The sequence below is a fragment of the Aspergillus lentulus genome (genome assembly GCF_001445615.1).
Source record: "Aspergillus lentulus DNA, contig: Alt09, strain: IFM 54703, whole genome shotgun sequence".
NCBI classification, from domain to species: domain Eukaryota; kingdom Fungi; phylum Ascomycota; class Eurotiomycetes; order Eurotiales; family Aspergillaceae; genus Aspergillus; species Aspergillus lentulus.
Window position 1 is genome coordinate 1,773,645 of NW_028322117.1, and position 16,951 is coordinate 1,790,595.

The following is a 16,951-nucleotide window of genomic DNA, read 5'->3' on the forward strand; positions in this document are numbered from 1 at the left end:
TGGCTTGTGGAGCTTTTGCCACACAAGTCATGGTATACTGTGTTAAACAACAAGTTGTCTAAGAATGGGGTAAAAAAGGAGATTACATGGCCTTTGGTGTAGTATGGATGCTTCTCTACTTAATGCAGGTAGAGCCAGAAAAGATGTTTGGCCTCTTAAGGGTAATTACTACAAATATTCAAAGCAGGCGATGGCGACGGCATAGAGAAAACAAAAAGACATTACGCATTGAGTCATCTGTCACTTCCAGGTAATATTGGCCCTCTGATTCCAAGCGTCATGCCTTCTCTACCACAAACCGGGTGGCATCTTCGATCGCTCCAGTGCTCGCATAAAGCCTAGTATAGTAATTCTCATCTTCGCCTGCCTTCCAGTACATATGCCAGAGTGTGCGAAGGACAATAGTACTACCGTCACGAATCCTATTGCTGCTTCGGGGGTTGGCAGGATCGTATGGAAGGAACGTCTCCCAGTTGTCTGCCGGGCCCCAGCCCACACCCCAATACATGAAGCCTCCGGAGTTCTTTGCGCAGGACACCACAGTATCGTCACCAAACCTGCTGTCGACATGAACAAGCCGGACATTTCCATTGGCGCCACAGGAGTCGGCGTCTAGATTGCCACTGAACGCCCATTCCCAAGATGAGTCCTTATGATAGTGCCGGATCAGGAAACGAGTATTATCCGTTGGCGCGTTCACCAGGGTCAGGAGGCTGAGATTTGTGTTACCGGGAGGATTGGTGTCCACGGCGACGTAACGCCCGTCCAGGGTCCTGAGTCGAATAGTGCTCAAATAGTTGATTGTCGGACCAAGAGGGAGCTCCGGGCTCTGAGCAAATTTATTCAAACGAATGACGTGGGAGATACCAGGTTCATTCCAGCCTTCATTGACAAAGTCGCGCTTGACGATACCTAACTTATCACCAGGTTTGAACTTGGCGAGCCATTCGTTGAAGACCGGCGCTGCTCTGCTATCGCAGTCACTGGGGTGATGACCAGGCATGTAGGACCGCTTTGGTGTGTCGATGAGCTGGGTTATCCAAAGCTTCTCCTTCTTCCACAGACCTAGGGCTTCGTCTAACCAATTCACAATCTCCTTGGGTGACTTGTTCTCGTAGTCATCCGCCCAATTATCACGGATATTAACGGCTTGCGGAGCCCAGGGTTTGCCACTGTCATAATGTTTTGTCACACCGTTGACCTCCTCGTCTTCGCCCCAGATGATGATATATTGCTTCCCGTCCTGCCGCAGCTTAGCCCAGGTAAGGTCAGTGTTGTACATTTTGCCGTCAGGGCCGACGTGGGCGGTTGCAAATGCATCTTCTTTGCCGTCTCCTAGGACTTTGATCAACATGGCCAAAACATCGCCTGCGAGACCACCTCCATGGGCGAGATCGAGATCGAGGAAAAGGAATTCGGATTTATGAGAGTCGGCAAAACTTTTGATTTGACGAAGGACAGTCTCAAAGGGTTGGAACGTGATGATACTGTGTTTCATCACCAAAGTATTCCCATCGCGGGTGACGCGCATATCAAACCACCGGGAGCCTGCAAGAAGCTGGCCGGTGTAATCCGCACTTTGGCAGATACTACCGACGAACTCATGCATCACATTGTCGCCTCCATCGTATTTATAGGCAGAGGCATCGTGACTGCAGGATATGTACGAGTCGATTACGGGTACGCTGGGATCCAGGTACTTCATCCAGCTGGCTAGGTCAAGGGCCGTCATAGTTCGGAGCAGAAAGTGTCCAATATTGTCCAAGCTCGATTAAAGCGAGAAATATAAGAGTCCAGAGGTGAGGTTTGGATTGTTCTCGGAGCGAAGTGCCTCCCTGGAATTTGGGCAAGGAGAGGTTCTGGGGGGGAAGGTCGAGGCCTTTTTATATTAGGAAAGCGATCCTTATACCTTGTTGTAGCATGCCGAGAGTCCTCATAATGAGCCACCTCTGGGTAAGAAGAAGGAATGGAAAGACAATCATCCACAGATGGCTGGCTGAGAATTGCAATAGCCGGCCTTGTCAGGACATGTTAAAGTTCAGCCAGAGACCTATATCCAAGTGCGCAGCTGAAGACTTTCTCAAATGGTTGCACTCTTTGATCAGATTTAGCACGGCTGACGCGAATTATCACGTCGTCACAAGTAAATTGATATTCTAGAGTACCCGAGAATCCAATTGCGCTGGTCGGGTTATATTTCCTCGAATAACTGGGGTATATTTCTTTTGTTTATCGCTCGGATCACTCCACAGCTGAGGCCAAAACACTTGGTTTGATTTGGAGATCCAACTAACAGGGCCGGACTGTTCGTATCGATCAAACCTTAATACCTTCTCACCGGGTTGCAAGTCCCTCAGGATTGGACAGCTACTACTTCGTACAAGGCGACTGACACGCCGAGCTGAATAGGAGACAGCCACCTAAGGCAACTGCGCCAGTATCTGCCTCTCAACTACTACATCATGGGTCAGAGGCCAGGATATGACAATCAAAGAAGTCGTGGTTCTCTGGGCCGCTGAGAACGCACAGAGCCATCAGTCAAATGCTCAACTACGGTTATAATTAACGATTGGCCCCGGCTTAACGATGCCGAAGAAGTAGGGTAGTAGGTACTGATGATTTCTTGAGAGCCCGTCGATGTGTCCACGCGAGCACTGCTTTGAAAGCAAGCAAGCATTTTCCCTTGCGGCTGTACACTACTGAGACCAAAAGCAAGCGAATGGATGGTAAAAGTTGTGCTGATTTTGACAAAGAAGACCACCTTAGGGCCTATATTCCTGCAGGCTATACAAGGGGTCCATGAGAGGCTGGCTCATGCTTTGATATTGAACCGGACTTGGATGTTCAAGCTCTCCAGTCCTTCGTGCATATCGTTGCAGAGGACACCAACATGACCTAGTCTGGAAACCCTCTTTATATTAGTAATATGTAGAAGAGAAGGCGAAGCGACTGAATAAGACTAAGGCTTAATACGTAAATTATGTTACTAATGAATAATATTGTAGCCTATAGGGGACTATTCAGACTGCGACCTTCTTAGCACTATAGAAAATACTGGTATTTATTGGATGGCTATAGAAAAGAAGCTCTTGATATCGGGGCGACTGCATTTACATCTGAGCCATGGGATCTAATGCTGAGGTGCCTGCCTGCCCTGAAGATTGTGGCTTTTGGAGTGAAAGCGGATATTAGCAGCAGGGTTGTTTACCATGATTCTAACAAGTATTTTGCATAGCGACATCTGGCAATGTAGCTGTTGTTACCAGAACAGTGGTAAACCACAGTAATACAATTTTCAAGCGGAGTCATGACTTTGTGTCTTCGGGAAAGGACATTATACAATTCAGTGTTTATCAAGTTTGAGGTTCGAGGTTCAACGTTTAGAAGCTGAATCAGATTATCGCGAGGCCTAGACTAGGCTAACACCGTAACTAGGATGGTTATAACTACTGACAAGAATCATTGTCTCCCAGTATAATCGTGTCCCCACTCATTATTCATGCTTTTCGTCGTTCACCTGAGTTATACTCCCACGCAAATACCATCAATCGCGGCCTTCTGCAAGACGGCTGCACGAAACTCAGTTCCATCCGGGAAATCCTCGCAGATCTTTCTGAATTCAGGCAGTGCCAGACCATTCTTTAAATCCTCATTGCTCTCCCAGACGGCGTAGTTGACAATGAAATTGCCGTCTCCGATTGCCTGATGGAGTTGGGTCGAAATATAACCGGGGGCCTTCTTAAGAACTTCGCCAGTACGGCGCCAAGTCTTGAGGAATGACTCCTTGTCGGCCCCCCGGGGGATTGAAATGACATTAAGAAGCACAATAGGCCCGACAGGAGGGTTGGTCGAAAGCATAGCCTCGAAGGTAGTCGAGGTATCGAGGGGTTTGTGAGTTGGTGCCATTCTGGGCCGAGTGAGAAGAAAAATAGTCTGTGGAATGAGAGAATCAGAGAGCGCTGCCTTTGTGTGTGAAATGTATTTGAGGTACTACCTTGAAGGGTGAACTATATTTTGCGGAATTGAGGGTTGGAGAGATATGTCGAAAGGGGGAGTTAGTCCGTCTTATTTATCTGCAGACAAGGAAGCACGGGTGTCGCCTACAGCAATCATTCAAAAATTATGTGAGAAGATGAGTCGATGGCCAGACGCACAGTATATGGACAGAATATCACCAACAGGGCCTTGCCAACTATCCGGGCGAGTATGAATCCGAGACAGATTTCGACGTCCTGCTAGACCCGGCATTTTCTTTGATATCCTAATCATGCAGTGGGTACGTATACGTGTCCGCCATTATGCCAGTCTCGTAGGCGCGGCGTTTGTAGGATTCCGCAAAAGCCGACGGTTAGATCAGTGGAACCTTCTAATAGGTTGTGGGTCATCTCTCAGTCAATTAATGGCTGCTAGGTACTAGGGTGTATGCTGCATCTGTCCTGAGTACCCATAGGCTGTTCACGAAACGGGTCCTAATAACGTATGGCTTAATCAGTCCCTCCTCAGTTAACAACCCAGTGATGGATAACAACATACTATGATATACGGAAGCGTCGAATGATCCACAACTGTCTGCACTTTGGTTGGACAGGTTGGGTGTGTAACCATTCCCATGATTCCTATTATGGGACTGATCATGCCTGCTCCGCGTCATCAGAGACGCTTGGGTCTCGGTCTTCGGACCGTGTGCTGTCCGTAGGCTTCGTCATCCGATTCAACAGCTTTTGGATGTGGCCTTCAATATACTTTAAGGAAAATTCTGATGCCAGCTGTTGTTGGACTCGCACCAATATGGTCTCCGCCCGTGCTGGGACGGAAATATAGTGTCCAGCACAGGTGCTAACTGTTAGATTCTTATTTAAAATGGTTAAGAGGGATACTATTCTAGTTAGAATAGTTACTATACCCTACTGTAGAATACTATACTGCAATTCCTAGATAGGAGCTATATTATCAAGTCCTAGTATATAATTCCCTCTAGTAGTAGCATAACTAGTGGGGGCTGTGAAAGTGATTATTAAGGGGCCCTAGTTAGTAAAGGTATACCTATTAGTAGTAGTGATGCTGGGCATTATTTCTAAATAAATTTAGGAGGAGTACTAGAAGACTTCTTATGAGGAAGGGTGTGACCTTGCGAAGATGAAGAGGGGAAATAATTCAATAGTGTTTAGGCTTTATGCTTATTTAGAATAGGGTATGCCTAAAACCTCCCAAAATATTAACCCCTAGATAGGGCCTTGGCTACGGCTAGAAAAGCAACTTCACCTGCAGTGGATCTAAAAACCATACAGTAGTAATAGTAGTAGAATGATAAAGGTAATATGAATGTATTATCATAATCAAGCACCTCCTGGGAAGGTTGCGCTGTATTTCCATTTGTTCTCCAGGGCCACTAGCCATGGACAATCCATCGCGCGATTCACATCTTCAGAATGCATCATAAGGCCCCTAGTTCAATATCTATTGCCATGGCTGGACATGCTTGGTCAAGATCACCGCGTCTATATGTGCTAATAATAGGTGGGAAAGCATTTACAACTTTCAGCCTGCATAACCTCTAGATAGGTAGCTAAGCTGCACTACTGTACTGTCCACTCATGCTTTAGTACTATTTAATCTAACTTAGGATTTTATATACTGTCCATATAGGGAGCTGGAAGCAATATTTTTGGTTATTCCTGCCTGACCAGGGTGTCTTACTGGACCAGAAGAGCTGAAAATTGGAGGACTCATACAGACATTATATGACTGACTGTATCTATCGCAGTGAATGCCATCACCAGGACCAGATCTATCACCCCAAGCCCCAGAAACAGCCTTGAGAGATAGCTTGGATTTAACGTAGTTGTCATAAATGGCGAGGGGAGTATTGGCTAGCTCTAGGGATTCAAGAATCCCTCCTGCTTCCATCTTGTTATATATTTCATCAACAGTCCCTCGTCAATGGGTTCCTGTTGCCTCAGCGTCTCTGAATGCCTCCTGGCCTTGCCCGTGTCCAAGACCAACCCGCCGCACGACATAGGCACGAAATAATGATCAAAGAACTCAATCAACTGTAATGCTGGATTATCACTTACACTGGCCCGGAACCTCCTGACGCGATCTACCCAAGTCTCATATGGCACGATACCTTCCTCACTAAACCTCAGCGCCCGTGCCAACGTCCTAATCATCTCCTTCCATCCCTGCCGTGATGGGTTATCGATATGGTAGATCAGATCTGTCGATGTTTCAGTGAGGAGCAGCTCGCCCAGGGTAGCCGCTACATCATTCACCGGATACCACGAGAGCGTACCCTCGAGGTCCGGCAGGAGCCGGAGCGACTGCGATGACTTGATCAGGAAGGGCATGTACTCCGTTGGATTCCAGTACCCGTTGGACGTCGAGCCGGCGATTTGGGCGACGCGGACGGCCATCGCATGGAAGGATTCCGGATACCGATACAATGTCTGAGCTAGCATTCGCTCGACGACGAGTTTCGCCTCTGCGTAGCCCGTTCCCGGCAGCGAGGCGATTGTGCCTGGTTCCTCTGGGACCAGCGGTGTTCCCGTCCAGAGCGGGTAATTGGCGACGACGGCGCTGGAGGAAACGAATTGGAAGCCGAGCTTGAAGGGGCCGGGGCGGAGCTCGACCACGTCCGTGGCGAGGGTCAGCAGGTTGCGGGCAGTTTTGAATTGCGTCTCGTAGGTGCGGATGGGCCGTGTCAGGCTCATGGGCCAAGCGCTGTGGACTATGTGGGTGACGGTGCGAGTGAGCTGGGTGTAGGTCTCGGGCGATAAGCCGAGGTAAGGTTTGCTGGTGTCGCTTTCAAGCACATGGAGCTTCGACAGAGATGTCGCGTCGAGGGTGATCCCGCGCATTTCGAGCGAGGCGCGCTGCCGTTGGGCTGCGTCGACGGTGCTGACCCGGTTGAGGCAGATGACCGTGCTGATGTCCGGGCGTTGGGCGAAATAAGCCACGATGTGGGAGCCCAGACTGCCCGTGGCGCCGGTGACCAGTACACAATTTTGTGTGCTCGGGGATGCATCAGCCATGGCTGCACGCGACAGCGATGGCGGGACAAAGCCGTTCGTGTACTTGGTGACGTACTCTTCAATGATGGCGCCGCGCTCTGGGTCATCTGATGGGCGTTTTGTCAATTGGGCTTCTGAGGTGGGATGCAAAGCAGGTTTCGGCGCTCGATCGTACCTGGTCCCCGACGCATGAGCAATAATAAGGCGCTGGATGTTGGCTTCGGGAAGGTCTCCGGCTGTCCAGTCGACATGGCCGTATCCCACCGAGTGCAGTACTCGCTCCCAGTAGCTCGCGGGCTGGAGAACATAACTTCGCCCGTCCTCGAACAGCCACCAACCCTCGATGAATCCGAAGACAAAATCCACCCAAGGCACCTGCTGTGTCATCTCGAGCATGACCAGGAAGCCTTCCGGCCGTAGGATCCGATGCAGGTTCTTTAGGGAGACGGCCAGATCCCTCGTGGCGTGGACACAGTTAGTGGCGAGGACGATGTGCTGGCTTTCGAGCAATTTCGCGTCCGGTTCAGTTTCCATGTTGAGTACCTTGAACTCCATGAACGGATACTGCTTGAACCGCTTGCGCGCAGCCGCGACCAGTGAGCCAGAGATGTCGGTCATGGTGTACCTGACGGGCACACCGACTTCGGCGAGCAGGGGCACAATCCTGCTTGTTGTGCCTCCAGTCCCCGCGCCAATTTCGAGGATACAGATGGGCGCTCCTGTCCGCGGAAGTTGACCGAGCAGCTGAAGCAGAAAGTCGGCAAGTTGCTGAATCCAGACCGTATTGATGGGTGACTTGGCGTACATCTCTGACGCGATCTCGCGGGCTTCGGGAGTGCCGAAGACCAGCTGCAGACCATCCTCCTTGCCTGTAATCAAGTCTGCGAACTTGTCTCCCACCAGAGCCGTGAGCCTGTGTTCGGCGGCGTGAACTGGCTCGTCGTGAAGTAGCTTTGCGAGCAGTGCGTCCACAGAGATGGTGGGTGGCGCAACAGCGGTGCGCGTGATCTCTGCCCCGTTGATATCGACCAGGCGTGCCTCGGTTTCCAGAAGGCCATAGATCAAGTTCACAAACTGTTCATGCTTAGGGTGGTATGGAATGCGCTCGAGGCGTTGGCCGGGCGCTGCGGACCGGATAGAGCAGCCCAGTTGCTCGAAAGCGTCAACAACATACTTGATACAGAGCTCAGTGGATCTCGGCATGACCTCTTTGTAGTAGTTTGCGAGGCGGCCCTTGATGATGGCGTCATCCGTAGTCCATCTGAAATCGCTGAAGGTGTCGCGGACCGTGGACGTCGTGAACGTGGCGTGGCCATCGTCACCATTCGTATGAACACCATTGCGGTGGATTCCATTGACGCTGTTGACTCCATTGACTCCATTGATGCCATTGACTTCATTGACTCCATTGACACCGTTAGTACCGTTGACGTGAACAGTACCATTTGTGCCAGCAGCGGCTTCTGCTGGCACTTCATCCGCATCGTCATCATCATCACCAAGCCCCAGCGTAGACTGAATACACCTAACCAGGCTGCCAAAGTCGGTCAGTTCCATCAGCTGCTCATTTCGAAGCGTGCACTTAAATGCAGCCTGCACCTCGCGTACCAGCTCCATTGCCATGAGAGAATCAATGCCCAGCTCAATTAGGTCGGAGTCGTTCTGAATCTCTTCAGGTTCCAGCCCGGACAGATTGCAGATTATTTCACGGGTTTTGGCCCAGACGTCCGGTCCCGGCTGTTTGGCTGCTTTCTTCTTTACAGGTTCATTCACCGGCACTGGATAGGGTGATGAAGCTGAGGGCGTGGACTCCCTGACGGGAGTCATTGAGACAGAGGGAGGGATTCCAGCAGAAGCAGGAGCATGTGTTTGTTCGGCGGCACGGCTTAAGACTTTTCGAATAGATTCCATTGGTACTCTCTGATACGAGAGGCCCAGAATCGCTTCGACCAATGATCCATCGCGAGGATCAAAGGCAAACACGTCGCTGACATACTTGGTCTCAGACTCCTTGTGATGAACCGCGAAGACCTCCCAGTGATCCGACAGCGAAGACGTTGTACCCAGTCGGGGCCTACGTGTCCATCTGGAAATCCCATCGCAGACAAAGATGCCGCGGTCATCCAGATCCGACGAGTGAGTCATCAAGTTGACGAAGATACCTGCGACCTGGCAGAAGCACTCGGTCAGAACGGAGTCGATCCATGCTTCCTCTTGGTAGGATTTGATGACCTGGCCAGCTGATTCGTTCTCTATTCCTGCGATCTTGGTGACGCAGCGGAACGGTTTTCCGTATTTTACCACCTGCTCGAAGGCTCGGTAGATGTTCCGTCCCTGGAGGACTTCGTCTGCATGACCCCCATGGAGGAGACGTGCACAGCGCTTCTGGCCGCTGAGGCGAGAAAGATTCTCGTAGTCGACTGTGAGTTGAGGGTCACTTGTTGGTCGGAATTCTGCCGTTCCGGAGCTGAACTCTGAGTCTTCCGAATGGAGCCGCCAGTTCCAGGTAAGACCCTTGTCGTCTCTACAGCACACGTCGACGTACACCTCGCTAGAAGGGTGGGCGGGGAGTGCGTTGTGGTAGGATACACCCCGGATCTCCGGCTGGAACTTGTACTTTTCGAAATCCGGTCGGAGATTCGTCAGCGCGTCCAGGGCAATCTGTAGCTGGAGAATGCCTGGGGCAACGGCAGCTGTGCTGGCGACAACATTGGCGGAGGTTGGCTGTTGGAATTTGTCTACCTCCGTGTTGACTCGGAATCGCGCGGACTGCTGTGACGGATCCTGATAGCCGAGGAAGGTTGTCAGGACCTTGGCCACGTCAGGATGCTGCAGAGACTCGGCAGCTGAAACATCAAGCTTTGGTGGCTCTTGCAAGTGCATCCAATGTCGTGACTTTTCGAACTGGTACGGAGGGAGAATGACGGGGGTATAATCGGGTGTCTGTTTGGCGTGGTGGGCCCAGAAGGATATGCCCAGACCTTCCTTCCACAGCTTTATCGTTGTGTCAACTAGGCTTTGGATGGAAGAGGCTTCACCGGTTATATTGACGGGCTGGAAATGATGTTTTGACGAATTGCCCAGGGCGCGGCTCGCCATATTGGTGACAGTAGAATTCGATCCGGCCTCGAGCCAGATAGCGGAGGGAAACTCCTTGGCCAGTCGCTGGACTGCGTGATTGAAGAACGCTGGGTTCCTCAGGTGCTGAGCGATGAAGCTACCTGCTGGTAGGCCGGTAGTTTTGAACTCGGTTGCGTGTTCGACGCGAATTGCGGGCTCGTTAAACGTAATCTCTTGACCGAGTGCTTCGAGGTCACCAATGAGCGGATCAACGAGGGACGAATGGAAGGCGTTGGTGACGCTCAGCCTCTTTGTCTTTATGGTAGAGAAGGCAGGGCTGGTCTTTGCCAGTTCCTGAGTGAGTTCAATGCATTTTATTGAGCCAGCCAGCGTGAACAGCCTGGGACCATTGTAACAAGCGATCGAGACATCGGAGGCGATACCTGATGCCTTTTTCGACGAGGAGATCAAGGCTTGCACATCTGTCAAATCCGCCTCAACGGCGAGCATGGCTCCTTTCTCCGCGCCCCAGCGATCCTGGATGAGACGCGCACGACCAGAAACCAACTTGAGCGCATCCTTAAGCGAATAAACCCCCGCGACGCACAATGCCGTCAACTCACCAAAACTGTGTCCCACCACAGCGGCGATTTGGGCTCCGGACTCAACCCACAGTCTGGCGCAGGAATACTGCGTAGCAAAAAGCATTGTTTGGAGTTTGACTGTGTCTTGTATGGGAGACATCTGGAAGATGTCGGGATAGATGCTGTTAAGACCCAGAGAGAGACATACGGCGTTGCACTCGTCAAGATGGGCTTTCAGGGCAGCGATCTGGTAGTAAAGATCTTCTGCCAGACCTACAAACGTGGAGACCTGGCCCCCGAAGCAAAGAATCACCGGACGGGCAGGCGGCGGTTGAATTTCCGCGGTGCCTTTTTCTGCTTGCACGAAAGCAAGCAGCTTCTGGTCCAGGTCGGTAGCAGAGGAAGCTTTCAGGATCAGAGCGTTGGGAAGAGTGCGGTTGGACTGGCGTGCTAGCTGAAAGGACAGATTGCGTGCACTCAGGTCCTTGTTTGAACTGGCATGTCGCTGCAGGAACTCTCTAAGTTTGATAATGTAGGCCCGAAGACTCTGGGAGTCGTGCCCACAGAACCAGAATGGGAAGCTTACACCACCTGCCGACAAGAGAGCAGTCGTCGAAGCACGAACGCTAGCCCTGGGTCCCTGAGTAACGACTATGGAAGCGTTTGAGCCAGATGCCCCGTAGTTGTTGATCAGTGCTGCGCGAAAGTCTGCATCCCAACGCTTCGCTCTTGTCGGGATGTCGATCATGTCCTGCGGAGAAAGTTGCAGTGCAGGGTTGATGGACGTAAAGCTGGCCTGTGGCGGGATGAAGCCCTCGTGGATCATGAGCAGGACCTTCACCAGGGAGATGATTCCCGAGGCAAACTCCGTATGGCCAAGGAGTCCCTTGACCGACATCAGTGAGAGCACATCTGAGCGGATCGAGCCGCCGAGTGTCCTCTTGATCGCTGCATACTCCGCCGGATCGCCGACAGGGGTCCCTGTGCCATGCGCCTCGACTACCGAGATGGCCTGAGGTGGGAGTCGGGCTTGTTGAACAATATCATGAAAGAGATCTGACAATGAGTCCGTGTTGGGGACGGTGATCGGGGTGCAATTCTGATTTTGATAAACCTTCGTGCTCGCAATCACCCCGAGCACTTGATCACCATCCGCAATGGCGGAAGACAGTTTCTTGAGATAGACCACGCCGGCGCCTTCCCCTCGGCAATATCCGTCTGCTGCGGCATCAAATGGCTTGCACTGGCCAGTTGGGCTTAAGAAGGAAGCGCCAGCCAGATTATGGAACCAGTCCGGGTGACTGAGAATGTTGACGCCACCGGCCAACGCACTGGTACATTCTCCGTGAAGGATCGAGCAACAGGCCTGATGAACCGCAACCCCTGAGGACGAACAGGCCGTGTCGATGGTCACACTGGGACCCGTCCAGCCAAAGTAGTGACTCACTTTTCCCGCGACGAAACTCCGCAGGTTTCCCGTGGCAGAATAAGCATTCGCTGGGTAGCAGGCGATGTTGCGGTCATAGTCGACATTGCCGATTCCGATATAGCATCCAATGTGCTTGCTCGCTTGTGCCCCTTGGGCATTAAAATAACCTGACTGCTCAACAGCCTGGTATGCCAACTGCATGATCAAACGATGCTGCGGGTCAGCGGATGCCATTTCACGCGGGCTCTTCTTGAAGAATTTGTGATCAAAAGCGTCATAGTCCGTGATGAAGTTGCCGTACCATTTACGATTAGGATCCGACTCCCTAAACGCAGTCTGCATCGAGAAGCGCTCAAGGGGCACCTCCCTGTGCTGGGACTGACCGCTGGTGAGGATTTTCCAATAACCGGCGAGATCCTCAGCCCCTGGGACAAGGCAGGCCATGCCGATGACAGCAACCCGATCATCTGGGAGTTCATCCAGGCTCTGCCCTAGAAGCTGCGCAGGCAGCGGAGAAGTCGACAGATCAATGTCCGTGAGCTGGACTAGCTGAGAGCCCAGCTTCCTTGTCATTGTAGGTGGCGTGCACCGCTCTGCGCCAAAGCATATGAATGTAGCACCTCCGGCCTCCAGATGGGATGAGTAGACGCGGGTAAAGTTCTCCAGCCACTGCGACGGCTTGAGCAGAATTTCCCGCAACGCAGTCTCATGGAGACTGCCGCCGCTGCTCAAGATGCTGGGCAAGATCATTTCGGAATGATCGGGGAACTGGAATTTGGCATGGCTGCTACAGAGCGCAATGAGTCGCTCTGCATCTGCTTCATGTCCGGACCAGTGAAAGCGCCCGGATAGCGCGACGCCAACCACATGCAAGCCAGAATCCTTCATTTGCTGAACCAGGTGGGCAGCCTCTCGCTGTGAGACAGTGACTGTCGATCTCTTCTCGTCAACATGTACGGATATGTATGCCTGAGCTTCGTGAGTATATGCTTTCGTGAATCTAGACTGCAGAGTGATCTACCTCAGGACACTCCTTTAACACTCTTGACAACGTAGCACTGGACTCAACGCCATTCCAGGACACAGAGACTGAAGTTGCGAGTCTATCTGAGTCTGACGATATTTGCTCCGCATCCACCAGCGCGCCAGCAAGCATGGCTAGCCGGACTGCCACGGCGCCGTTCTTGTACAGTTGAGCCAGGCTGGATGACGATGACACTGCAAACGCGCTGAGAATGCCGGTGCATAACCCTAGCGTCTCAGCGGTCTCTGTGACGGACGCCGGAAACTCGTCGGTCTCGCCGAGGTTCGGCAATGTCGCCGTGAGCAAGTTCACATACTGTGTTAGCTGAGCGATCACTACCAAAGGGGAAAGAAGTATATTTGGTAATGGAAATAGAGAGGGCGATATCTCTCCCGTCTGCAACCCTTGATTGAGGTCGCGTAGCAATTGGGCGCCGTTCAGGTGTTGCAACTTGGGAACCTTCTGGATGAGGATTTCCCAGACTTGCAACAGTTCCGATACGATACTCAGAGCCCACTTGGCGTGCTGGTCGGCATGGAGGGAAAGACGGAGCTGATGGAAGAATTTCGCATCGAGAGCAAGTGCTTGAGGGCCGAATAGGAACACCTTGGGCTTCTGGCGAGGATGGGTAGTCATGTCGAAACAAGACTCGAATGATGTTGAATATACACGACCGTCAACATCAGATATGCTCCCTGATTGATCGATCAAGTTTCTTTATCTAGGTATTTAGACGGTGTCTCCAGGTATATTTACAGATTCTTACCGTTTCTGTTTCTGTTGCAGCAAGCACGCCAGTTCCTGCTGTACGCAACGTGGCCGCCTCGGCTGGTTTGCTGCGGATTCGTTTACCTCCCTTGCAGTAGTCGCGATCTGACTTATGTCCGAAAGAGTGCTGAACGCTAAATTTACCATGTTACATCTCCTATTAGCTGTCGTCTACACTCGGCGGATGGCTGATCACGCTATGTGACAGGCTGCGGTGTAAGCTTATGAAAGAAAATGGCCCGAACGATCCTTACCAGGCGAGATGAAGGGGCCGAGGTAGGTATTCAATCATTCCATAACCTATCGGATCTCACATATGCTCTTAAAAGCTAATCACAGATTCAGAAGCTATCACCCCTTCATCCTAATCCTTGAGATAATGTCCTGGGAAGCGATGGAGATGAGGTTGCTGTATTAGTGGACTACGCTATTGCCCGAGAGAAGATCTGAGTTTGCAATCGTAGATATCTGATTGAAATGCTCTAATCTAGCAGTCTAATCCACTCTCCCTAGCCAGCTCGCGAATTTTCTCTGCCACAAGCGACACATCTTTGTACTTGAGCGGCACCCGATGATCCCCATCCCATTCAACGACTTTCCTTGTCTCCCGATCACAAAAGTCCTCAAATAATACTAGATGGTGCTCCAATCCTGGATCCCGTAATCCATGGACATGCAAAGTAGGTGTACGCAATATATTCCCTTTCCCCTCTCCTCGCCAAGTTACTTCATTCGCGAATCTCATATCCGTGATTTGCCCTGCGTCCGGCAACCCAGAACAGCCTATGGCCCCCGAATTCACATCCAACGATACCAGCGGACCCTGCCCGGCCAGAAGAATGCCAAAGCGGAATCTCGGTAGCGGGTCATCCTGAAAACCCCGTGTCTGTTGTCGGTACAGCAAACTTGCGGCGACTTTCGCGCCCTGGCTAAACCCCAAGATGGCAATCCATTCACCCGTGTATCCGGCGCAGTCATCGTCACGAATCGCAGCGGAAAGAGATCCATCGATTGCAGCCACCGCGTCTTGGGGCGCGATTTCCGGGTGCTCCCGTCGCCAGCGAAGCCAGCGGCGGAAGGGGCCCCATTGGCTGTAGACCGCGAGAACGTCGGATCCGCAGTTAGACGCGAACGGCGCCTGGGCAAAGACAAAGCGGTACTCGGTCCGGAGGTGGTTGACGAGGGCTCTGCATTGGGCGCGGAAGATGCGCGCGTTGGTCCCGCCGCCGTGAAGACAGAGGATGCGAGGAAGATGCAAACTTTGATTGGGGACTAAGACAGGTTCGTCTGGCGTCATGGAGATATGCTATTTGGCAGGGACCGTTCTTGTGTGATCTTATTATAGATTATACTCTAAAACTTGAATATCAATGGGGAGCACTGGATCATTTCATACGCAACGAAATGTCTAGATCTTCACATAGTAGCATCTTGACGCCCTACTGGCGCTTTATTGAGCACGCAAAAGCGAAGATAAGCAAAAAGGAAGCAAGGCTATACGAACAAGCCTTCTCGGCGGTCACCTACAGTTCACGATAAGATGTAGCCGGCAGCCACTAAGCCGTTGCGAGGCCTAAATGTGCCAGGCCTCGGGCCCTTTCCACCCACACAAACCTACCGAATCGAGTCCCCTCACTCTCCGGCGGACCAAGAACAACGTGCCGAGACAGCCCAACATTGTCGTGACACGTTAATGATGGCGTGCGAAAGGAATAAAATGCCTGGATTCGGGCGACACGGCGACCATGCAAGTTAGCCACCCAAACCCATTATTCCCAATTACTGGAGAAAAACGTCTAGAGAAATATACTAACAATGCATTCCTCCTTCTACCTCCCCCTGGTCGATATCACCCCCTTCCTCGACGACCCCTCCAGCCCTGCGGCGCAGCAGATTATCGAGGATGTCCGTAAAGCCTGCCAATCTACGGGCTTCTTCCAGATGAAAGGTCATGGCGTGCCACTCAAGCTCCAAAAATCCATTCTCGCCGCCTCTGCTAAATTCTTCGCCCTCCCGATGGAAGCCAAACTCGCGCTGGACGCGCGCCAGAATGTCGGGTTCCGCGGGTACGACGTGATGGAAACACAATCCTATGAGCTCGAGTTCGGCGCACTCCAGGGCCAAGAGGCCCACGTCGTCCGCGACATCAAAGAGGGCTTCTTCATCTCCAGCGACCTTCCCTTGGACCATCCGCGGGTGCGCGAGGGCCGATTCTTGCAGGGCCCGAACGTCTGGCCGAGCAAGGAGCTGCTGGCCCCGCAGGACTTCCGGGTTGTGCTGGAGGAGTACCTCCGCGAGATGCAGCGGTTGTCGCGGGTGGTGCTGTCGCTTGTGGCCGCGACGCTGCCGTACGGCCCGGGAGTGTTTGACGAGCTGGACTCGGACGACCCGATGTGTTTACTGCGTCTGCTTCATTATCCGCCGGACGGGGAGCAGGCAAGACGGGAGAAGGGCCAGCTTGGGAGCGGCGAGCATACGGATTTTGGAACGCTGACGTTGCTGCTGCAGGATGAGCACGCGGGGTTGGAGGTGCAGGATCATGAGACGGGCGAGTGGCATGGGGTGCCACCGCAGGAGGACGTGTACATTGTCAACATGGCGGACTTGATGGAGATCATGACGAGCGGGGAGTATAGAAGTAGTTGGCATCGGGTGTTGAATCGAAACCTCGAGGATCGGTACAGTGTGGTTTTCTTTTACGACGGGAATCTGGATTATAAATTACAGCCGCTGGATCCGGCGAAGAGGGTTGAGGGAGATAGTGTGCCTACAATTGAGGAACATGTCCGTCTGCGCTTAACGAGCAGCTACAGCATTGCGGAGGAGTGATATGAGACCATGGCGTTACGTTCCACATTGCCTAGCAGTGCACATGTTACCTTTGACAATTATCATTACATACTTCTTAGACCTCCCAGATTGGAGTGCGGCAGGCTGATACGTATTTAAAACAGTTGGACGCAGGGCTGGACCTTGGATCAAACTAATCTGGATAGTCTTATAGCCTACAAATCAAGCATAAAAAAACCAACAAGAGTATAACCAAAAAGGGGAAGCTGAGAAGCTCCACTATAAA

The 16,951-nt window shown here is 52.0% G+C and overlaps 5 protein-coding genes across 5 annotated transcripts; 1 reads left to right on the top strand and 4 right to left on the bottom strand.

Moving 5' to 3' along the window:
* Positions 1–277: 277 nt before the first annotated feature.
* On the bottom strand, positions 278–1,732 carry ALT_5405 (phosphatidylinositol-specific phospholipase C domain-containing protein; the record flags this gene model as incomplete). Its single annotated transcript, XM_033563696.2, has 1 exon — positions 278–1,732. The coding sequence occupies one exon, from the start codon at positions 1,730–1,732 to the stop codon at positions 278–280; it is 1,455 nt and encodes a 484-aa protein (XP_033419587.2).
* Positions 1,733–3,522: 1,790 nt separating this feature from the next.
* On the bottom strand, positions 3,523–3,906 carry ALT_5406 (antibiotic biosynthesis monooxygenase family protein; the record flags this gene model as incomplete). The annotated part of the gene is made up of 1 exon (XM_089599905.1): positions 3,523–3,906. One exon carries the CDS (start codon positions 3,904–3,906, stop codon positions 3,523–3,525), a length of 384 nt encoding a protein of 127 aa, XP_089455782.1.
* Positions 3,907–5,876: 1,970 nt separating this feature from the next.
* ALT_5407 (putative polyketide synthase) lies at positions 5,877–13,743 on the bottom strand (the record flags this gene model as incomplete). Its single annotated transcript, XM_033554843.2, has 2 exons — positions 5,877–13,052; positions 13,105–13,743. The coding sequence occupies 2 exons, from the start codon at positions 13,741–13,743 to the stop codon at positions 5,877–5,879; spliced, it is 7,815 nt and encodes a 2,604-aa protein (XP_033410734.2).
* Positions 13,744–14,362: 619 nt separating this feature from the next.
* On the bottom strand, positions 14,363–15,172 carry ALT_5408 (uncharacterized protein; the record flags this gene model as incomplete). The annotated part of the gene is made up of 1 exon (XM_033554842.2): positions 14,363–15,172. One exon carries the CDS (start codon positions 15,170–15,172, stop codon positions 14,363–14,365), a length of 810 nt encoding a protein of 269 aa, XP_033410733.2.
* A 518-nt stretch (positions 15,173–15,690) lies between these two features.
* ALT_5409 (isopenicillin N synthase family dioxygenase) lies at positions 15,691–16,704 on the top strand (the record flags this gene model as incomplete). The annotated part of the gene is made up of 1 exon (XM_033554841.2): positions 15,691–16,704. One exon carries the CDS (start codon positions 15,691–15,693, stop codon positions 16,702–16,704), a length of 1,014 nt encoding a protein of 337 aa, XP_033410732.2.
* Positions 16,705–16,951: the final 247 nt, after the last annotated feature.